The 23,328-nt window shown below is 57.9% G+C and overlaps 1 protein-coding gene across 2 annotated transcripts in view; it reads left to right on the top strand.

Annotated features, from left to right (window-relative positions):
* LMF1 (lipase maturation factor 1) overlaps window positions 1-23,328 on the top strand; it is a 79,717-nt gene that overhangs the window by 3,525 nt on the left and 52,864 nt on the right. For both annotated transcript variants that reach the window (XM_032845933.1, XM_032845932.1), the window contains exons 2-3: window positions 5,696-6,005; window positions 12,476-12,486. In XM_032845933.1, coding sequence (XP_032701824.1) covers window positions 5,696-6,005; window positions 12,476-12,486 — 321 coding nt within the window. The remainder of the gene's footprint in view (window positions 1-5,695; window positions 6,006-12,475; window positions 12,487-23,328) is intronic.

The raw sequence follows: 23,328 nt of genomic DNA, 5'->3' as shown, positions 1-23,328 counted from the left end.
GCTCCCGCACCCCTTCATTTCGGGTTCTTAGGGGGGCTCGGGGCTGATGGGCTCGTCGCTCGTGGGTGATGGGCCCGGTCTCCAGCCTTCTAATCACACGTCGGGGCCCTCGGCCACCAGCCCCCAAGCTGCTCGAGTCCCCTGGGTGGTGTGAAGCCGGGTGAGGCGCACCGGGGCTGGTCAGGGGCCCCCGCAGCTGCTCCTCTCGGCCCTGCCCCTCAGTGAACTCCCAGGGGCAGGGACGAGGAGCGCAGAAACGGTTCTGGTTCTTTGCTTCTTGGTAGGTGGCGATATCACAGGGACCTGTGTTTACCTCTGGAGGCTTTCAGAGTCCCTGCTGCTGTGCCATCTCATTCTGGGTCCTTGTTATTTAATGGCATGTCGACGTGAGGGTCCCTTCCTCATTCTTTCTTGGGGCTCCTGCCCTAGTTCTGGACAGCTTCTCTGACCGTGCCCCGTCTGCTGCCTCTAGGTCCCTGTGTGTCCGAACACCCCAGTGGGTCCCATACGTGCCCCATCAGCGGACTTGTCCCCATCAAGCCTCCCAGGTTGGTGGGAGCCTGTCTGAGAAGCCACTTCCCAGAGCTAAATGAGGGTCTGTCGGAGAAGATGGGCCCCTCCCAGGCCCTGTGGACGCTGCTGCGGTGACGGCCCGGTCTGCTGAGTGTCCACGAGTGGTGATATGGGGGCCTCCAGAGGGGACTCTGAGCACTGTGGGAGCAGAGACATTAGGGTTCGAAGCCGATGGGCAGGAGTTCTTGAGATGTCTTTGGTATAAAAAAGTTATTTAATTAAAGCACGGGCACAGGCGACCTGTGGGCAGAAGGAGCTGCGCCAAGGTCATGGGGAGTGGCCCATTACGTACCTTCAAGTCTGGGGAGGGTTAGGGACGGTGTGAGCCTCCCAGGAATTTTGGAAACAAGGTTTTCAGGATCCCGAGGGTGCTAGCTATTATTATTAAAAGGCCATTCTTACCATTTAGTAAAAACTCCGTCGTGAGACCCCTCAGATGTAAATCGGTGGGCCGCGTGCTCGGGGGGTGATCGCTAACATGCATCTTGGGGGGTAGAGAAAAGGGAGTTTCCGAAGGAGTTTTTTCATGTTCAAGTAGACTTACAGGGTTGGGCTAGGACTGCCTTTTGTCCTTAGCAAACTGTCCACATCGGGGCAGTTGGGTCCCCAGAGGAAGACCCGTCAGTGGGCTTAGGTAGTCACGGAAATGTGATCATTTCTCGGCTGCCTTTGTTTCCCACGCCACAGAGGACGGGGGCACGTAAGCAGGTTGCGTATCCGGCTTCCCTCTGTCTCCGCGGAGTCCCTGGAATCGGATTTCTTTGAAAATCCTGTCTCTGAATGGTCTCGGGGCTAGTTGTGGCCGGACGCTGATTCTTGGTTTTGCTGTACGCGCGTGCGTGCGGCGGCTCTGGCGGCTCTCCTTGCTCAGTCCCGTGTGCTAGCCCCGACCCGACCCGCGGCCGCTCTTCGAGGGGAGTCAGAACTGCATTTTCTAGAAACAGAAGCTGGTTGACCTCCCCATCAGGGCTCTGCTGTCCCCTCCCTCACTGCCACCCCAGGGGCCGGGAGGGGGGCGCTTGCCGCGCAGACAGCAGAGCCCGGGCCCGGTGGGCGCTGGACTTGTGGAACTCCTAGCTGCTCCGAGGCAAGTTTGAGGGGAAAACGGAGCCAAAAGAAATCCTGCTTCATTGTATGCGGTGGTGAGAGCTCGCGGAGGTCAGCTCCTGTCTGTGCTCCGGGCCCTTGGCTTCGAACGAGGTGCTCTACTGGCTTTTGCAGGGTTCTCTGTAAAGCGCTGTCAGGTTGTTTAAAAACAGGTGCCCCCAAAGAGCGAGCCCTGGGCGCCGCCGTGCCCAGGTCGGGGCTTAGCTGCGCTCGGTAAAACCCCTGCCCAGTTGGCATCTGGGGGTGATTCCGTTTCAGTTTTATAGACATGCATCTGAATGGGAGAGAAAACTCAATTTTGGGTTTCTAAAGAATGTATCTGCAGACGTCCTTGGTAATGGTTATTTAGGGAATCTGCTCACCTCTCCTAGATTAGCATCTGGGTTACCCCCACCCCGCATCCCCAGTCTCCTGCCTTCGGGGGCTGGGGTGGGGGTGGGGCAGACTCCTGCCTGCCTGGGGTGCGGTGGCGGGGCGGGGATGCTAAGGCTTTGGAGGTTCATTTGGCTGCTTGAGCTTTTGGATGCTATGATATTTTCACATTTTCACTTCTTTCTACTTAGGCATTTCTGTAACAGGAGTGGAAATTTAAATAGGGTTTCTTTCCTGAAATTTTAATCCAAGCTATGTTCCTGGCTTCCTGATAAGATAGGAAATTTCCTAGGCCTCTTGCCTTAGAATCGCTTTTTAAAAAGAATTGGTGGGGAAAAAAAAAACTAATTGGCGAGGGGCATCTGGGTGGCTCAGTCAGTTGAGCGGCTGCCTTAGCTCTGGTTGTGATCCCGGGTCCTGGGATCGAGCCGCATCTGGGGCTCAGCAGGGAGTCTGCTTCTCCCTCTGCCTTTGCCGCCCTCCCCCCACTCGTGTGTGTGCTCGCTCGCTCTCTGTCAAATAAATAAAATATATTTTTAGGAAGAACTAAATGGGTGAGACCAGGGGTCCCTGGCGGCTGAGTCGGTGAAGTGTCTGGCTCTTGATCTTGGGGTTGTGAGCCCGAGCCCCACGTTGGGCATAAAGATTACTTTAAAAAGAGAGAGAGAGAGAGAGAAGTCCTCGAACGGATCGGTTAGACCAGATCTTGCTTTCCTTCCCTGGCAATGGAGCGTGAATCATGGTTGTAGGGAGAAAGGACGTGCCTCTCTTCCGTCATCGCTCATCAGGTCCCTGTGTGGGTGAGCCCCAGGGCTCTGGAATGGGCCAGGGTAGCGTCAGGGAGGGAGGAGACAGGCTGGGCTCCATGTGGGGCAGCCCCGCTGTGGCCTTGAAGGTCAGTCGCATGTGGACTTGATCGGTTCTGCCCGAGGCAGAGGCGGGTGAGGGAGAAGGATGTCTGCCGGTGCTCCGCTGCTTTCCCACGACCTTCTGTGGCTGGGTGGGGGGGCTTTCGTCCTCAATGACGTGACTCCCAACCATGTCCCTTTCCTTGGCCTCCCGTGGTCACGTGAGGGTCAGGACTCACTTCTCTATCTCTGCTATTTATTGTAATTAAAAAATTCAGATTACAGTTCACTGCTGATACATATGAATGCAGTGAACTTTTAAGTATTGATCTTGTGTTCTGTGCCTGTGATCAACTCATTGATTAGGTCCAAGAGGGGGTTTTTTGGTATTTTTTTGAGATCTTCTACTCAGACCCTCATATCATGTTAATAAAGACAGTTTGATTTCTTTCTTGCCAGTCCATGTGCCTTTTACCTCTCTTGCCGGCCTCACCGTGTGAGTCAGGACTTCCATACACTGCTCAGGAGGCTGGTGAGATGTCCTCGCTTTGTCCCAGATCTCGGGAAAGGACTGAGGTCTGGTGTTGGCTCTCGGTTGTGCATAGCCGCCCTTGTGGGCTGATGGAAGTTCCCTTCTGTTCCCAGCGTGCTGGAGGTTTTCACCCTGAGCAGCTGCTGAATGCTGTCACCTGTCTGTCCAGTGTCTGCGGGTCTTACCGTATTGCTTTCCTTTCTCAGTCTGGTCGTTGGTAAATCACAGTGATTTGTGAGCATTGAACCAGCCTTGCATCCCTGGCCTGCAGTGGGTTTTGATTTGTCACCTGTGTTTCTTGATTCGTGAGTTTTGGTACTTTGTGTCTTTCAATTAATTTGTTCCATCTAAGCTGCTGAGAGATCTGTGGTATCCTTCTCGATCTTTTTAGTTTCTGTGGGACCAGTAGCATCCCTCCCTTCTCTGTTCTTGACACTGCTCTCTCTTTTTCTTGATTAGTCTGGCTAGAGGTCTGTCGGATATCCTTTGGAAGAACCAACTTTTGATTTTCTTGATTCTCCCCATTTTTTTTCTTGTTTTCAATTTCATTCATCTCCACTCTTAAGTTTTTAAAGGTTTCTTTCCTCCTGCTTGTTTTGTGTATCATTGCTATTTTTTTCTGATTTCTTAAAGTAGTTTAGACTTGAGCCCTGTCTATCTTTCTAATGTGAGCACTTTACTGTAAATTTCCCTTTAAGTGCTACTTCAGCAGCATCCTGCATTTTTTTTGATATATTGTGTTTTAAATTTTCATTCAGTTGAAAAATACCTTATAATTTTGCTTTTGCTTTATTTTTTAAGATTTTATTTATTTGAGAAAGAGCATAAACAGGGAGGAGGAACAGAGGAAGAAGTGTGTTTATATTTTGAAAGGATTTCTTGTAAACACCACAGATTTGAGTCCTTTTTTGTTTTGTTTTTTTTTTTAAATTTGAGGGTGAGCAAGAGAGAGCATGAGCAAGGGCAGAGGGAGAGGGGGAAGCAGACTCCCTGCTAAGCAGGGAGCCCAACGTGGGGCTCAGTCCCAGAACCCTGGGATCATGACCTGAGCTGACGGCAGACATTAAACTGACTGAGCCACCCAGGCACCTGAGTCCTGCTTTTTTATCCATTCTGACAATTTCTGTCTTTACTGGTGGGTTTAGAACATTCTTATTTAAAGCATCAGATTAAAATCTGTCATATTGCTAGTTGTTTTCTATTTGTTTCTTCTGTTCCTTTTTTTTTTTTCTTTTCCTTCCTTCTCTTTGGTTAGTTCAGCATTTTCTATGATTCCCTTTTTGTATTTGTATTAATTATTTAGAGTCACTTAAATTTTTATTTGCTCCCCCATAGGACTTCCAGTAAACATCTTAAATTAATCTCAGCCTGCGACTTCCTGTGTGGCGTCACGTCCTTCTAAGAGTGGCTTCCAACATCTCCCTCTGGCCTTGGTGGTGTTTTCTCATATTGGGCCCTTCGTATGCTTTAGGCGACTGTGATCGGTTTTGCTTTAGACGAAGGGTGCACACGTTTCCGCCAGTCAACATCACACTGCGAGCCCAGACCAGTGTTTGTGGAACTAGAACCTGAGCTACAGCCTTGCTCCCTTCTCTCCCTCCACCCCATCCGGCCCCGTGGTGCAGCGGTGTCCACAGGGTGGGCGACCCTCAGCGTGCGGCGCTGCCCGAGGCGGCCTGTTGCCTTGCTCTTTCCCCTTGGTGGGCGTTGCCCTGTTCTTCACGTTCGTGGAGGGGAACGTGTGCCTGGCTCCCCGCCTGCGGCATCCCTGCGCCGACACGTCTGTGCGCGCACCCAACCCTAGACCGTGCTGGCGCTCTCTGGCAGGGGCGGGGCTTGAAGGAAGCCCGCGGCCGGAATGCGGGCGATTGTGACTGATACGCGAGCTGTAGCCGGTCCGGGAGGGCCACTGCGGACCTGGCCCATGGGCCGTGCAGACGTGTGTTGTCATGACAGAGGCTGAGTGCCGTTCCCTTGTGGTCACGTGAGACACCTGCATCTGTGTCACATACACACACATGACACACGTAATTGGACATGCCCCGTGTCGGTTTGTGTATGTGAGCAACACAGCCTAACCTCCCCAGATTGGGTCTTCTAGTATCTTCCCCAGGATTTTAGAACTTGGACCTCTTGTTTCCCTGCTTTGATTCCAAACCGTGGCTCAGATACCCCTCATCTCCTCACCCCGCCATGCCCCCTCCTGCAGGTGTCCACAGACGGCTGTGCTCCTGTTCACGGGCCTTCTGTCTGTTTCTTCCAGTTGTGGCGTTCCTGGTGGCTTTCCAGCAGAACAAGCAGCTGATCGGAGACCGGGGCCTGCTGCCGTGCCGCACGTACCTGAAGAGCGTGCAGCAGTATTTCCGGGGCCCGGTCGGCTGGGGCGCCGTGAGCTACGCGCCCACCGTGCTCTGGCTGCTGGACTGGTCACACATGGACTCCAACCTGGACGCCCTGGCCCTGCTCGGGCTGGGCGTCTCGTCTTTCATCCTGCTCACTGGCTGTGCCAACATGGTGCTCATGGCCACTCTCTGGGTTCTCTACATGTCCCTGGTCAACGTGGGACAGATCTGGTAAGCAGGAGGACGTGGAGTGCTGGGGTCCAGGCAGGCTGGGGCTCCGTGGCCTGGCAGCCTCCTGGCAGCTGGGGAGACGGAGTAAGCTCGCTGCTTACTCTAGTCCGAGGGGTACCGCCATGTCGCTCGGGTGGTAGGAGGATCTGCTGGTTGCCAGTCGACCAGAATCCAAGGGACTTTGTTCCTTGGGAAGAACCACGATTCTCTTCAGTGTGGTGTGGCCACCCCTGAGAGTCTGCAGTCAGCCTCCTGGGGCCAGAAACTATGAGGTGGACGTAGGGTCCTGCCATGGGCTTCCAGGAGTGCTCTGGGGGCAGGGACCGGCTTTGGAGGCCTATTTCTTCTGCTCGTCCCCGCTCTGGCTCCTTCCTCGTTCAGGAGGAACCGCTACCAGCAATGCCAGGGGTCACAATCAGGTTGGGCCCTCTTGGGGCTCCACAGAGCCAGGGAGGCTGGAGGAGTCCTACGGGGAGCCAGGGAAGTGTGCCAGGGTGGCCCCCCCTCCAGGGGCCCCGACGGAAGCCCAGCAGCCGCGGGGTGCCACCGTGTGCCTGAGCCGAGGGCTGGTGCTCCTTCCTGTTGTGGGCTCCAGAGGAAGCACAGAGGACTCTAAGAAAAGGCGCGGTTTGGGGAGAAGCTCTGGGATGGGGCTTGGTGTCTGTGCAGATGTGGAGGAAGCAGATGTGGGCATCTGCAGCTGTGCACGTGCGGAGGGGGTGGGCACTGAGCGCGGGGTCATCTGTTTTCCGGAGGACAGATGTAAGTCCGGTGTCCCGACGATTCCTCTAGCGCTGGCCTGGCCTGGGGAGGCTTGTGCAGTCTTCCCGGAATGTGGGCTCTGACCCAGACTGTCTCCACCTGGGCCTGCGGAGCTGCCCTTCAGTCCCATCTGGCAGGTCTGTTTTGACTGGTCCGTCAGGACTGCGGCCTGGCAGCTGGGCGCTGAAGCTCCCCCGTGTGCAGCTGCGCCCTGGTCCCCGCGGGCAGGTGTGCACCACTCGGAGAGGAGTCGGGGCTGGGCTCTGGCCTCTTCCTGGCCGTGGGAAGTGCCGGTTCACGCCACACTGGGGAGGCCAGGTGTGGAGGACACTCCCGTGCAGGAGGCCCGTCGTGCAGATCCGGTCTGTGGCCAGGAAGATTGGGTGTCCCGGGCGCCCTGGGAGCCCTCTGCTCTGCCCACGCCTGGGGCCCTCCTGTCAGTGTGTTACTGTTGACCATGGCGGTGCAAATGGGCTGGGGCAACTTGGGTGGGGTCTGGGTGACAGTCCCATGTGCCTCCTGCTCATCAAGCAGCTGTGAGGTGTGATGCCCCCTGGGCCCCCACCTGCTCCTTCCCTCTTGGAATTCCTGGAGGTCAGACACCCAAGGTGCTGTCCCTTCTGCCCCTGGGCTCTTGGTCACACACAGAGACTCTGGCTGGGTATTTCTGTGGTGCTAAAGAGGTTGCTGGTTTTTGAGACACGTGCTTCTAGTCCACGCTGGACCAGGGAGAGCTCTGGGCACACACGGTGAGCGCACCCGACTCTGTGGACGGCCAGGGTGGCGTGCTTCCTGCATGGTGCGTGGCTTGAGTCACTCTTTACTGTGTCTAGTAGCCGAGATCACTCAGACTTTAAGTTTACTGTAAGAAGTATTTCCTAGTCGTGAGTAGGGTGTGGTCAGGAACGACTAAGCCCATGTTTAAATTTCTGAAGACCGGTTTGGGTACGCATGGCCAAGAGAGTCTTGTATTGTTTTCACTGGAAAAGATACTCCGCTCCCCTTCCCTTGGGTACGTAAAAAAGAAAAATGTGATTCAAATTAGGTTAAGCTCACTAAAGCAAAACAGAATAAAGGTACATCTTCTCAGAAGTTATTGGAAAATGAGGAAGAAAACAAAATCTGCCTCGGAGACCAGTGGTCTCTTCACTGCGCCCATGCTGCGGACGCGCTCACTCCCCGCCCAGCTGCCCGCCGCTGGTTTTGCGCTGCGGTGGGGCTGCGGGGTCGGGCTCCGAGCCCTCTGCCTCCACGGTCTGTCCAGCCCTGGCCTTGACGCGGGTTTCCCGGACACACGGCAGCTTCAGGGTCCGGTGACACTGAACACTTACTAAGTGTTCAGCAGCAGGCTTTCTTTTCCTGGTACCCCAAAGTGAGAGGCACAGACTGCTCCTCACCTGCCCCATTTATTTAGAGTTGAAAAAAAAGAATGGGGTGAGAGGTCAGATAATGGGCACTGTTGACAGACGTCTTTCAGGTGTTGTCCATCTGCCGGGCAGGGCGCTTCTCTGTGGGCACTGCCCCTCGGTCTGGGGTCCTGCGGGGACGACCCTGCGACCGCCGGCCGTCGCTGCGTGTGTGCGGTGGCCGTGGCTTTGCTAGGCCCTCCGCGTCTCCTGTCCCTCGGGGCGTCTGCTGAGCTGCTTCCCGCCTCAGGCTAGTGCCCCTGCCCAGGACCCGGCATCTCACACACGTGTTCCAGGGCAGTGGGAAGCCCGCGCGGCTGCCCCGGGAGGCAGGTGAACCTCGCTCTCCGCGGCACCCTGAGTGTCCGAGGCAGATGACGTGGGGCGCAGGCAGGTGGCCTTACACAGCACCCTGCCCCTTCCAGAACCACGACCGCCCTTCGCCCACTCTCCTGACTCGTTCCTGACGCTGCGTGCTGGGTGGGAACTCACAGGGCCACTTCGTGACGGCAGTGACCAGGGATCTCATCGTGGGGAGAGCGGCCCCCGTCCAGGCAGCGAGCGCTCTGCAGAGTGACGGCCTGTGATGGCCCTTGGAATCGGGGGCTGGGGCGCTGATGCTCTGAAGTCCTTGCTGGGGCTGCAGGAGGCACAGCCGGAGCGAGCCTGTGGACACGGGGGCCAGCATGAGGGACTGAGGCCAGGGGCGGGCTGGGGACCGTGCCCCGGATAGCTGCACCCCGTGGGCCCTGTCCCAGAGCTGCAGGGCTGGCAGCAGTGTGGGTGGCCTGTGGTTGGGCGTGGGGCGACCGTGGACCGTGAGGGAGCGCTGCCAGGCTGGACGCTCAGACCCCCGCGAGGCCACCCCCTCTGTCCCACGAGCCCCCGTGCCTGCGGTTCCACAGTCATTGGTGGGAACCAGGGGAACCTGGGACGCCGACTCTCCCCGCTTCCCCCATGTTTCCCCGGACTCCACACCCTCCTGATTTTACCCACCAAGTGTTTCCAGAGCCTTCCTCTCCTGTCAGCACCCGGTGTGGCCCCACGTTCATGACAGCTTTCAGCTCTGCTTCCCACACGGCGTTGTTTTGTCACAGGCACGGGCCAGCTTCATTCTGGGTTTCTGTCATTCCAGTTACGGGCAGTGAAGACACACTGTTTCCGTATGTCGGGCAGTTCTAAGGGGACGAATCACGATTTCTCCATGGACTCCGGCCACCGCCCTCCCCGCCAGCCTTGTGCTGAGGACCAGGGCAGACACGATGTTGGTTTCCTGGGCTCTGGCGGCTGGGACTTGTGGCCCCTGTCAGGGAATGGGAGCCCCACACCCCAGGGGAGGGACCCGTCTGCTGCAGTAAGTAGCTGGGGCAGGGGTGCGCATCCGGGGACCGCTGGGGGCTGTGCTGTGCGCAGGAGGGTGAGGGAGGAGCGGGGTCCTTTCCCCTGTGGTGTCGCCGTAGACTTGGGCTTTCCTCTGCCTCGGCCGAGTAGAGGGAGGGACGCGGGAGATGCCACGCGGGCCTTGCTCATGCAAGGTGAGCGGGCAGGAAGTACGGACGGGGCTTGGCACCAGGCGCCCCACGTCCTGCGGGGCTTCTTCCTGGAGGCCGCCGCGAGCCAGCAGTTGGGGCGCCGGTGCAGGGCGCGCCCGTGCGGGGGTGCTGAGTGGCTTTCACCCGACTGCTTTCGCAATCGCCCCCTTCCCATCATCAGTTCTCGAGTGTGGTTGGAACGGGTTTTCATTGCCTGGTCTACGGGGCAGGAGCATCACAAGGGTGTCCATCCCCAAGGCCGTGCGGTTGGGGCAGAGAGATGACCGCCAGTGGTCCCTCTTGCTTATTAGCAAAGGAAGCCTTGATAGAAGGGGTGCGGCACCGTCTGCCGCGTGCGCACGGGGAGGAGGCGACCTGGGACTGGGTTGAGCAAGAAGGGGCCCGGGGCACACGGCTGGCAGGCGGCCCCCCGTGGCTGAGCCGAGGCGTCCTCGTCCTCGGACACAGTGGGCCGCGTGCACAGTCTGCGCGCACTGTGGATGGGTGCTGTTCTTAGTGAGGACTCGACTTTGTCTGCCTTGCACGTTGCCCAGAGCCCTAGAGGTTTCGTTCTGTGGAAGGAAGCTTGGGCCTGGCCTGCGCGGGCACCACACGCAGGTCGGTGGCTGGTGGGGACCCGGAGGGCCGGAGCGCTTCTCCCCCCAGGTAGAGATTCTGTTGCTGCCTGGCTACTTCCCCCTCCTTTTAATTGAGTAAACCTCCTTTCTGAAGTAGCTGTGGGCTTACAGGTTCATCGCAGAGACAGTACAGACAACTCCTGTGTACCCCCACCCCGCTTCTTGTATTGTCTGCCTTCTCGTCCGATTTGAAGAGCTAACACTGACCTCTTCCGTACCCGGCCCCCCTCTGGGACATTGGGGCGTCACGTCCCCTCCGGCTCCTCCGGGCTGGGACAGCGTCTCTGACTCTCTGGCTTTGAGGAGGACCGGTCAGGGGTGCTGTGGGACGTCCCTGCGCGGGGACTTGGTTGATGCTTTTCTCATGACTGGACTGGGCCGTGGGTTTGGGGAGAAGGCCACGGAGCCCACGTGGCCTGCTCGTCACAGCGCGGCTTGTCCGGGTGGGGGACGCCGACGTGACTCCCTGTGCCGCTGCTGCCCCTCCGCTCCCGGCCGAGGTCCCATCTGCCCTGTGTCAGGGCGGGGTGCTGGGGACTGGGATGCTTCTGCAGGCGAGTCGGGTCTCCTGGCCCTGTGTCAGTCACAGCAAGTCATTGTGAGGCTTTGGGCATCTGTCCTCTTGCTCTAGGGCCTTAGCTATCTTGGGGACCGGTGACATTGGAAGAGAGAATGAAAGTTCAGTAGCCGTGACCGCAGGAAGTTTACGTGAGTTTACTGAAGAGTCTCGCCGCACCGGTTCTGTCCTCCAACGGGGGAACATGGAAGAACACCGGAGGCCCTAGAACTGTGACTTTGCTCCGGCCGCCCACTTAGCATCAGTTTTCCAGAACGCTGGTTTCTGATCCTTTTATCTGTGCTTTACTTTGGCAGTGCTCCTAAAGGGCTCCTTTGTTGCTAGCGAGGATGGCTGTGCGACTGCCTTTTCTCTTCCCCACCTTCCTGGCCCCCCAAAAGAAGAAAGGATTATCTCCAGAAACTTGGACGGAGGTCGGGGAGGCTCAGGGGGTCCCTTCCTGTGGAGGAAGCCGCCTTGGCTACGTCCCTCTGAGAGAGCGGACAGAGCTTGCACTTCAAAGAGCACCGAGAGCAGATGCCAGAGGGCCGCGGGGGGGGCGCGGGGGTCAGGGTCAGTGCCACGGGGTGCGCTGCCAGGCTGCTCCATTCTGACTGTCAACAGTGAAAACCTCATTTTGTCTTAAACACACTAGCGCTCCCTGAGGCCCCGCGCCACTGCCTGGCCCCAGCCCGCTGCCCGCAGCTCTGCCGTGGACCTTGCCCAGAGCCCAGATGTTGTGTCCACTGAGCATGGACTGAAGACGGAGTTGATGCATAGACGTGAACTCCTGCTTCAGTTTCGCGAGGTTCGGGGAGCAGAGTGGGGCCGTTTCCACTCTGAGGGAGCAGTGGCCTCGCGCCCCAGTGCCTGCGTGCTTCCGAGGGCCGTGTGTTTGCATCGCAGTCCACTCTGGGACAGCCCTTCCTCAGCCCCGGGCGTGGAGACCAGACACCTTTCAGTTAGGGCCCCTTTGCGATCATCTGTGCTCGGGGTATTGGGCAGCCTTGAAACTTTCAAGTTCTAGGGTAGGACGTTTTCCTGATATTTGATTACTTACAGAAATTGTTTACTGCCAGATTTCCCCTGTTATGTTTGCTTTTTCCTAAAAGACTCCTTGATTGGCCTGGGTGGGCATGGCCTTAGACCCCTAGGTGGGATGGGGGCCCGGGCAGCAGGTGGGCCCCGCACAGAACACCTGAGGGCAGGTCTCCCCTCCCCCACCTCCCACCACATTTAACGTCCATGGGGTCTGTGACCTGACCCACTGTGTCCTGGGGTCACTGAGTTGGGCTTTACCTAGTTGGGTAGCATGATAGCAAATTTTTTGACAAAGCAAGGCAAAAAAATTTTTTTGAGATTTTATTTATTTGAGAGAGAGGCAGAAAGCCAGCACGATTGGGGTGGGGGGCAGAGGGAGAGGGAAGCAGGCTTCCCACTGAGCAGGGAGCCCGACGCAAGACTCGATCCCAGGACCCTGGGATTGTGACCTGAGCTGAAGGCAGATGCATAACTGAGCCACCCAGGATCCCAGCAAGGCAGAATTTTAATACCTTTTTCTCCTTTTGTTTTTTAGGTATTCATTTGGTAAGTGAAGTCAGAAAGTCCTCCGTGGGAGTGTAGCATTGTTGGTGGGGTATGTATTCCCATGCTCTTCCCGCTTGTCTCCTTGCCTGAGCCGCGGTCGTCGGCTTGGCAGGTGTCTGTGTTGTCTGAGGTCCGCCGTCTAGTCTGGAATCGTGGCCCACACTGGCTTCCATGCCCACAGTGGTGGACCAGGGCAAGCAAGGAGGCAGGCGATGTTCGGGCGTCTTGGTGTCGATGGCGGTCTCTGCACAGCCAGGATGAGCCGTCCCACGGCAGTGACCACGCGGTGCTGTCGCGGGTCAGTTCCGTTCCCTGGGCGGAAGCCGTGCCATCCTGCAGGCCAGCCCCTCCCCACTCTAGGCCGTGCCAAGTTCCCAGAGGACACACGCTTGTGGAGGGGTCGACTCGGGGCTAACGCTGGCGGGCACCCCAGAGGCCCAAGTGCCTGTTCACTTTGCTGAGGGGAGGACTTGTGGATCCCAAGGCCGTGCTCTGTGGGGAGTGCTGCGCCCGGTGCGAGCCTGTGGAGTCGGGTTTGTTCGGAAAGGAGGGGCAGTGGGCACGAGGCTGCTGGTGGGGGTGAGCAGAGGATAGCCCCCTGTTTCCCTCTGGGCCGAGCCACATCGCGCGCCGGTATCACAGACGGCTGCTCGCTCCAGCGGTCGTGACAGCCCGCACACCCCACCACACAGCACCCCCGGCGCCCAGGCAGAATCCCCGACCACACGAGGAATCCCCAGGGTCTAGTGCCCTGTTGTGACTGGGCGCGAGGCCCTAAAGCACGAAAACGAGCTCTCGGGAGAGGAACTGATTAGATGAGAAAAGAACCAGGTGGAAAGTACGGTATTTGAAACAAAAGACCCCCTTGACGGGCTGGCTGGCAGGGTGTGGGCGACAGCAGGGGATGGAGGGGTCCCAGAGGCCACCAGGCCCAGCACAGCTCAGGTGCCATGGGGAGAGCTCAGAGGTTGGTGGCGTGTGTACGGAGTCCTGGGGGGCGGGGCTCCGTGGCAGAAGTTTGCAGACGTGCAACAACACACAGACGCCCGGCCCGGAGAACCCCGTGAATCCCACACAGCATGAACGGGAGGAGGCTCTGCCTCCAGGTCACCCACACGCTGCTGCAAACCAGGGAAAGGGAGCGCGTTGAAAGCGGTAGGAGAAAGGGGACACGGCCCTGGGAGCTCAGGAGCAATGGGCCCTGCACCGTCGTGCTGACATGGGAACCGGGACCCTGTCTGGGGGAGTGAGAGAACTCAGGGTCCAGGGGCAGACTTGGGGTGCCAGTGTGGGGTTCCAGGTCACGCGGGAGGGACAGGAGGGATGGAAGGGTAAGCTGGGCGTCCGGGAGGAGTGCCAAGCACGGAGAGCGGGAATCTGCCGGGCAGCATGAACGCCTCCGCGCCCCTCTTTCTTTACACACACCTGATCATTTAAAGAAAGTACGTTGTTTGCCCTGAGACGGATGGTGCCCCCCAGAGCAGACACACGCGACAGGCTGAGGGCACGCGGTGGGTGGGCCCACATGGTCTCGGGTTTCCATGCGTTATGTGAAGCTGCACAACTTTTACAAAAATACATTATTTATTTATATGAGAAAGAGAGAGAGAGTGTGTGGACCCATGCAGGGTGGGGAGGGGCGGAGGGAGAGAGGGAATCCTGAAGCAGGCACCCCTCTAGCACATAGCCTGACACGGGCCTCGGCCCCAGGACCCTGAGATCACAACCTGAGCCGACATCAAGAGTCAGACGCTCAGTCAACTGTACCACTCAAGCGCCCCTGCCTTTGTTTTTGTTTTGTTTTTTTAAAAATTTATTTATTTTATTATTTGAGAGCGGGTGTTCATGCAGGTAGGGAGGGGCGGAGGGAGAGAGAAGCTTAGCAAACTCAGTACTGAGCATGGAGCCCGACCCAGGGCTCAGTCCCACGACCCTGAGATGGGGGCCTGAGCTGAAACTTGCCACCCAGGCTGAAGGAGAGTCGTGCGGGGCAGAGGGTGCTCCGGGAGACAGGTGAGGCCCCAGCTGCACCGGGTCGTGTCGGAGCAGTCGGGAAGGCACTCCGAGCTGAGAGCCGGAATGGGAGAGCATGATGGGATCAGAGGGGAACACTGACCCCGGGGGTACAGCAGTGGGACGGAGAAGGGGGCAGGCGAGGATTGCCTGCGCCGCGCTGCCCGGGCCCTGGCTCAGGAGCTGGTGAGTGGTGACACATCCTATCCCATGTGTGGGGACACCACAAGGCACAGCAGCCATGTCCTGGCCATTAGCAAGCATGACACTGAGAAGGGACCCCGTCGTGTGGGGTTCCATTCCCCGCGAGCCCTCTGTCCCGCCTGACGGAGGAAGGGCAGCTTGCCAGCAAGCAACTCCATGGGGCAGCAACAGGGTCTGCATCCCTGGTGCTGACTCAGGAGGGCAGGGCCGTGACTGGTTCCACCTTTCACCTTGGGCTAAGCCCCAGGGGCAAGAGGGCAAGGAGAGGCCGGGAGAGACATTGGGACTGCGGGCAGGGTGTGCCTGTTTACAACCAGCATGCTAGCACAGCAGCATGCAGTCATGGTCACGGTCACGGTCACGGTCACGGTCATGGCGGGCACTGATGGAAGCCACAGACCCAAGCACAGCCTATTTCTCAGCTTGTTGGCCCCATCCCCAGCTCCCCACCCCACCCGACTGCAGCCTCTCTGCAAATGCTTGTCTGGGGGGTTATGTTCCCTTCAGGAGCTACTGTTTCCTCTCTCTTTCTCTCTCTCTTTTTATATATATATATATATCTTATTTATTTGACAGAGAAAGAGATCACAAGTAGGTAGAGAAGCAGACAGAGAGGGGAAGCAGGCTCCCTGCTAAGCAGAGAGCCCGAGGCGGGACTCAATCCCAGGACCCTGAGATCATGACCTGAGCAGAAGGCAGAGGCTTTAACCCACCGAGCCACCCGGGTGCCCCAAGAGCTAGTTTCTTACACAACATTTGACAGAACAACTCCCAGACATACACCCGTGGAAAAATAGTACTTGCTGACAGTGGGTTGTCAAGAGGTTCCAACTGCTGTTGGAACTGCCAGGTATGGGCTCTGAAATCCAGGGAGGCATCTGGGCGCAGTCCCAGCCCCCAGAGGAGCGAGAAGGATGGGCCAGAAAGAGGTGCCGGGACCAGGGCATCCTTGCGGGGCCTGCAGCTGGCGGACGGACTCTGCCGGGGGTGCCCGCCGTGGCGTGGCGTGGCGGGAGGAAAGCGGGGAACATCGGAGGCTGGAGGAGAGACAAGAGGTGGAGGAAGGTTTAAAGGAGTAAAAGCCAAGAACTTTCTAAAAATGAATGAAAGGCACAGGTCACAGATCCAGGAGACTACCCCACACCGCTGCTCACGTGTAAGGGTGAAAACCAACAGGATGAGAAAGTCTTGCCTCGGCGCCAGAGCGGAGGGAAGACCCCTCTGCCGGCCCACACGAGGCCTTCCCCGAGAAGGCGCGCACACCTCCCCTCGGTGGCCCGCCCGCAGAGCTGACGGGGCCTTCCGGCAAGAGGGGCCCGATGCCCACGGAAGTTGCGTCCACTCAGCGAGAGGAGGAGCATGGCAGTCCGTGCAGAGGAGGGGAGCCTCTGGCCACCTGCAGAGATAGGAGAGCAAGCGAGCATGTACGTTTGAAGTTGCAAGTGAAGCTATTGATCTGTCGTGGGCCCGTGTCCCTCGCGGACTTGTTAGCCGGCTGGACGCAGCTGTCCTGGAGCGGGGGCCCCCTCGGTGGCCAGCGCTGCCGGCGCCTTCCTGGCCAGCCCTGCCCACACGTGGTCTTCCTGCTGGGGTTTGTGCTTCTGTCTGAAGCAAGAGGCAGGCGATGCAGGGATCTCAGGATCCGCTCTTGCGTCCCGCTCGCCAGTGCGGTGGCACGGTCTAGGTGGCGCGGTCTAGGTGGCGCTCCGTGTGGCTGTGACAAGGGAAGGAGCGGCCGTGGGGCCGGGACGGACGTCCGTGGCGAGTGAGAGCACTGCCCCGTGCTTCAGTTTGTGCGACCGCAGGGTCCTTCTCCAGCAGACCTGCCTTCTCCCTGTCTTGCTAAAATCTGGCGCTTTGTGTGATCCTGTAACAGAGTTGTGACCAAGTAGCCATCAGACCCTCACCCCATTTTAGGGTGGCTGAGGCCCCGTGCCCAGAGCCGCGCATTCGGGGCGGTTATGGTGAATGAGCATCAGATCAGCTTCTGTGAAGCCGCCGGAAGCGCCGGTCCATGGCTGTGAAGGGACCAGCATGGCAGCAGACGCAGCCGGAAGCCTACCCCAGGGGACATCTGCAGGGCAGGGGTTCGCAGGGTTGCCCGAGCCGAGGCGGCGGGCTGTGGGGGACCCGTGGCCGCCCGTGGGACAGGCGAGGCCGAGTGCAGGGCCCAGCCCCTCGGGGCCCCGCAGTTGGTGGCAGACGGACCTCGTGCGTGGCTGTGACACCAGGCGGCATCCCGGGCGGGAGCGTTGCTGTCCCAAGAGCCGGCGAAGAGCCACTGTTTTGCCCGGCGTTCAGGCAGTCTGCGGCCATCTGTGCGTTGTGGGCGTCGTCCTGGCGTTCACGAGCGCCAGCTGTGTCGCGAGGAGCCCGAGCCGCCCGGGGTGGGGGTCAGCCTCCCGCGGACCGCCCACCCACCCGCATCAGAGCGCTGCTGACCGCCGGCGGCTCTGGACGCCTTCCCCTTCACTCATTGCAGGGGCCACGCCAGCGGCTGAGGTGTGGCCCGCCTGCCCGGCCCCGAACCAGCACACGAGGAAGACGGAGGCCCTGGGGCAGTTTCCGCTCCGGGGCTGCCTGGGCCAGCCCGTTTCCTGCCAGGAGCAGGTCGTCTGGGCCCGCGTGCACCTGCTCCTACGTGTTCGTCTGTGGGCTCCGATGAAGAGGCCTGCCGAGGGCCAGGCTGCCTGGGAGCACGTTCCCAGCAGGCAAGGCCCGCCGGCGGGCCGCTGGAGCAGCTACCCTAGCACCCGCTTCGGCGGCCACAGGGGTGCGGGTTAACGAGGCCCAGGTGGGAGCAGGTGCGGCCCCTTAGCCACACCTGCACCGTGGCCGGCGCTCAGTAGCCACGTCAGCCCACACGTCACAGCCCGCTGCCGCGGGAAGTCCTGTGGACTCGCTGGCTGGGACTCCAGGGGCACGAACGCGAGCAGCTGCCTTCCCTGACCTCGAAGGACACGGTGGGTGAAGTATGAGTCCCTCCAGTTTGGGACGAGGGCTGCACCACCGGGCCTCTTTCCAGGTACCTTCCCTTTGTTCAGAAGGACGTCGCGTTTCTCGGGGTGTCTGGGTTTCTGGAACTGTTTCTGCTGTCGTAAGGGTCCCCTCTGTGGTGTGAGTGGCTCTGGGACCCGGGGTCTTGAGTGCCCGTTTGCCGCCAGTGGGCCTGTGGGAGGGGCCGGGCACGGGAATGGGGCTGTTTGCTCCGGGTCTCGGGGAAGCGCCCGGCGTGTTAGGAAGTTGTTTGCCGGCCACGTCTGTGTGGAAGCTTTAGTGCGGCCGTGCCTGGAAGGCCCTGGTTTGGGAGCTTTTACTGCAAAGATGGGTCTAAGTGTAATTAATTCAGGTCCCCGCTAAGTGCCATTTCCTGCTCCCCTGGGAATGTGTGCTCAGGGCGGGGGACTTGTCTGACTTCGCTCTGTCCTTGAAAGCAGCCCAGGTACCAACAGGCCCCGCCCAGCTGGTGCTTCTAGTCCCTTTTGCCCAGGAGGGGCTGCTCTTAGCCCGCAGCCGCCTGCCGATGCTCAAGTGCTGTTTGGTGAGGTTGGGGCCCGCAGAGAGCCCCGCAGTCCTTTCTTGGGGCTGAGTCCGGCAACTTAGCCCCAGGTGCTTCTGCAGAAGCAGGCCCCGAGGCCTGGCGTGTTGAGACCTCAAGGTGAGGTTGGCCAGTGGCCGCAGTGGGGACGGTCCCCGTGGCCAGGAGCCAAGCCGTCACAGGGGCCCTCGTGCCCCCTCCCACGTATGAGGAGGATGGGTGCTCGGCTGAGGCCTCCTGTGGCGTTCAAGGCCCCGAGGCTTCTGGAGTGTTTCCAGTCCTAAATGGATCCCGTAACCTCGACCGTGATTTTAGCTCGAGTGCGTGCAGGTGTCCCCCAGGTGCTCTCCCAGGCAGGTCCCGGGTCGGTCTCCCCAACCCCGATCTTCTGTCAGGAGCCTCTGGAACTTTGCTGTTCAGGAGGGCGCAGGGTGCCTCGTGAGTGCGTCTGGTTCATGCTCGGGAGTGCTCCTTCGTGGACTGGTGTCTCCATCGGTTTCGTCACCGCCACCGCCATGTGGGCTTTGGTCGTTCCATCGTGGTTCTGAAGGTCCTTTGTCGTGAGGTCATTAAATGCGGCCACTTCCAAGGCCCGGCCACCCTGCTGAGTGCGGGGACGGGCAGGCGAGCACCGACGGCTTGTGCCTGGGACGTTCACGTCAGCAGGGCCGGAGGGAGCCTCCGGGCCACGTCTGCTTTGGTTTTTCTCAAACAGGGCCGACACATTGAACCCTCACGCGGCGCCTGAACATGGGAAGCGACGAAACACAGGTCCTCCTTGGTTAGGGAGCCTGGGCACCCCTTCCTGGTCCCTGGGGCGTGAAGCCTCTGACGGAAGGATTCCGGGGGGCTCCATGCCGGGGGACATTCCTCTGTGGGAAAAGAGCATTCTGTTTTCACTGCCGGCCCACCTGGCGGGGTACTGCATGCTCTCGGGACCGTCGGTTTCAGTAAGAGGCTCCGTGAACTACTGTTTTATGCTGATGTGCTCAAGGCCGGGTGTCAGCTGTTCCTGGGGCCGGCGGTGTCCGGAGGCCCGGCCACGAACCACTGGGTCAGGGAGCAGGACCTTGGAGGAGACGGGGGGCTGCCCGTGCTCTCACGGGGGCGTGGAGGGCAGGATAGCAGCAGAGGGGGAGCTGAGGGGCTGGGCGGGCAGGTGCTTCTCCTGCGTGGTCGGTGTCTGGTGGGAGCGGGGGTGCAGGGGGGCGCCCACACCTGCTGGGCCGGGCACTGAGGGCAGGTGCCTTGCTGCAGGGCCTCGTCCAAGCCTGCTGTGTCTGTGCTTGGAGATGCAGAGGAGAAGCAGCCCCTTCGGGTGTTGGGCCGTGCCTGCTGTCCGGAGCTGGTGCCTTACGAAGTCTGATTTTCACACAGGCCCAGTGCTGGCATCGATGCTAACGTGGCCTGGACTCTTGAACTCCGGGTCAGTCCCAGCAGCACCTCCTGCCAGCCGTTGTGAATTAAATGCTCCCCGTGACCCCTTACCCTTGCTGCTCTTAAATTCATGCTTTAAAAACAGCTTAATGAGGGGTTTACTGGTCCAATTGGAATTTTTTATTAAAACCTATTAGTGCTGGAGCGGCGCCTGCCCACAGGAAGCGATCAGCCGGCCCCGGAGTTCCAGGCTGACTTGGCTGCAGCAGGTCCAGCAAACCGTTTCCAGACCCTCGTGGCCCCCGCACTGCGCTTTGCCTGGTTCTCATATCCTCTGCTTTAATGTATGGTTCGTCTAATTCCCTTCCCAGCCCCCACGTCCAAGCAAGCAGTTTCTTTTAATCAAATTATTGCCGTAATCAGAGGCAGCCCAGCCTGCTGTCTTGTGAGCTTTCCTGGCGGTGCACCCTTTCGGGGGTGTCTCCCCGCTGTTTCCTGGGTGCTCGGGCTCGACGCGGCCGCTCTCCGAGTGCGGCCCGCAGGTCTCAGCGCGCCCTTCCTCCCCGACACGTGGGGGTGAGAGGGCTTCTCAGCCCTGTTGCTGTTTGGTCTCTCGTCCGCTCCTGTCCCGAGGAAGGACGGAGAAGCCTGGATCCAGCGATTCCCAGAGCCACCACGTGACCCGCGTGGGCTGTGACCGGGCTTCGCCAGCAGAGCTGCGCAGTGCACGGTGAGGAAACGGTCTCGGAGTGCGTGTGCGCCGGGCGCAGCGGGAGCCGCCCTGGTTGGCCGGGACAGCCTGAGAGGGGCCCGGAGCCCGGCGGCCATCAGCCTGTCGTGGCTGAAATTTCAGGTGCTTTCTCAACCAGGGTCTTGGGGTCGGTCCCAATCCGGAGGGGGTGTTCTTGCCTCCCCACCCCCCACCGTCGCCATCCTCTCTTCGCCGGGCTGTCTGTCTGCACACCACAGTTCCCTCTCTGCTCCCCGGAACACCAGGGCGCGGCGACTTCCTGCTGCCAGAGAGGAGTGAGCAGTGAGGGGCTGGGGCCTGGGGGTTTCCCAGGGCACCCTCCCCACGAGGAGCAGCCGGTGCTCCTGGCTGTGACCCACTTGGCACAGTCGTCCCCAGGGGACTAGCTGTGGAAGGGGCAAAGTCAGGTCTGGGGTGCTGGGGCCCTTAGGGGACGTCTCGCACAGTACTGGGTTCTCCGTCCTCGCGTGTGTGCAGCAAACATGCTGCCTGGCTTCCAGTCTTGCCTTTCTCATGTGATGTTTGCTCCTCCCTCTCGTGTCAACCCCTGCCTTATACCCTCTTTGACCCTCTGCCTCCTCAGAGCTGTGTGCACACGTGGACGCACACGCACTCCGGTTACCACCACTGTACCCCTGAGTGGGGCCATGCTACGTGCGTGTCTGCTCTGTTTTCGCTCAGGACTGTCTGGTGAGAGTTCTTTTGTTGGCCCTACAAGGGGGGAAAAATATATATATATATACACACGCACGCACACACACACACATATTTTTTAATTAAAAAAAATTTTTTTTAAGATTTATTTATTTGTCAGACAGAGATCACAAGTAGGCAGAGAGGCAGGCAGAGAGAAAGGGAGAAGCAGGCTCCCCACTGAGCAGAGAGCCCGATGCGGGGCTGGATCCCAGGACCCCGGGACCACGACCCGAGTCGAAGGCAGAGGCTTTAACCCACTGAGCCACCCAGGCGCCCCCAAGAAAATATATTTTAAAGCTCTTTTTTTCTTACACGATCAGTAACATTTTGTTTTTCTCAATTTTTCCCATCACATTTAGCTACCCATTTCCAGTTCTAAACTTGCTTATCTCTTTAATATGCAAAATTCTAGAATAGTGAAGAAGCATTTTGTTGCTTTAATTCGTACTTCTAGTTCTGAATCCATTCGGGTGGCTTTTGTCTGAAATACTTCTGAATTACCTTTTGCTAAATTGTATAGATGTGGATGCTTGACTAACACTTGCTTTTTTGGCTTTTGGATTTATTTCCAATAATTTGAAACATATATGTGAAAAAATGATTTGTATCCAACTTAATACAACATTTTTTTTTAAGATTTTATCTATTTATTTGACACAGAGAGAGGCAGGTGGGGAGGGGAAGCAGGCTCCCTGCTGAGCAGAGAGCCCAATGCGGGGCTCGATCCCAGGACCCTGAGATCATGACCTGAGCCCAAGGCAGAGGCCCAGCCCACTGAGCCGCCCAGGGGCCCCATTAATAGGACTTTCAAACAGGAACGTCACTACAGACTAAATGTGGCAAAGAATGTGCTTTGGAATTAATATAGACAGCATTTCTTGTCAGTCGCAGTAATCACGGTAACAACACGGTCGATGAACTGTTGTCTCCTGGGTGCTGGTGCCCTTGGGGTTAAAAAACATGGTTTTGTCACCACCCCATTTTCTGGAGACTTGGTGCAAGTCACTGTGGCCAGGTCTGAGTGGTACACGCTCTCCCTTCTGCTGTCCCACTGTTGCTGTCATGGCTTCGTGCCGCTAGGAGTGGCCTTCCCACCCCCACGCCCAGTCGTAGTTCTAGCTCCACTGGGCAGCGCTGAGTCCTCGTCTGTTCCCTCCTTATTCCTGTGGTCAAAACTATCATGGGTCTTTTCACATAAGTGGTTTTTATCTGATTTTCTTAAAATTGTGTTCCAGTTCATTAATTTATAGTTTTTATATGTTTCCTCTTTCTGGGAGGAAGGGGTTTATTATTTTCTAAGATTTTGAGTTGATTGTTTAACTCATTAATTTTCCATCTTTTCTTGGCTGCTAATGAAAGCATGCAGACAGGTTGCCACTCTCTTCTGACTGTGTCCTTGGCCTACCCACCCTGTCAGGTCACATTCTAGTGTCTTCCTGACAATGGCACATAGTGTAGGTTTTGGGGTTTTTTTTTAAGCTTTTATTTATTTGAGAGAGGGAGCAAAAGTAGGGGGAGGGAGAAGCAGGCTTCCTGCTGAGTGGGGAGCCCAAAGCAGGGCTCCATCCCAGGATCCTGGGATCATGACCTGAGCCGAAGGCAGACACTTAACCAACTCAGCTGCCCGGGCATCCCACATGCTGCAGTTTTGTCATCATCAGTGCTGATACTTATTTGGTCCAAGTGCTGTTCAGAGAAGAGCTTCAAAAATCCCAAGCCCTTCAGAGTTTCATAGTCGATCTTCTGTTGATCAATTTCTGATTTTAGTACATAGTGAGCAGATAAGTGGGCCTGAAGGTTGTTCTTTCAATTATTTAAAAAAAAAAAAAAGGTGTGTATGGATTAGAAAGAAACTGTATCACACGCTTCTAACAACATCAAAAAGGATCTTCTTTGACCTCTGCTCACGCCCTTCTGTTTCCCAGAGCAACTCCTTGACTCCTTCTACTACTGATGGTATTTGCTTCCTTATTTCTGAATGATACAGTTTGTAGATGATTCCTGGTGTATGCTCCTAGACTGGGTATCCTTCTTACTAGGAATGGTAAGGATCACTTTCTGCTACCTCTAATTCTCTTTCCCTTACCACCTCAGTAGAGTTATGTCGCGGATATAATTTAGGAAAGTCATGCTCACTCTTTATATTGTGTAAACGTCAGCTGCTGAGCCAGCAGGAATGGCGCTCAGTTGTTTCTAATAGCTCCTTGTTTCTCCTGGAGTTAATAGTTGCTCCTCTTTTTTGGTTTGCTTTTCCATCTCTGAT

This window comes from Lontra canadensis, unplaced genomic scaffold (assembly GCF_010015895.1).
Source record: "Lontra canadensis isolate GAN:19392208 unplaced genomic scaffold, GSC_riverotter_1.0 scaffold171, whole genome shotgun sequence".
In the NCBI taxonomy this organism is placed as follows: Eukaryota; Metazoa; Chordata; class Mammalia; order Carnivora; family Mustelidae; genus Lontra; species Lontra canadensis.
The sequence above is the reverse complement of the archived record's forward strand: the minus strand, read 5'-3'. Positions and strand labels throughout refer to the sequence as shown.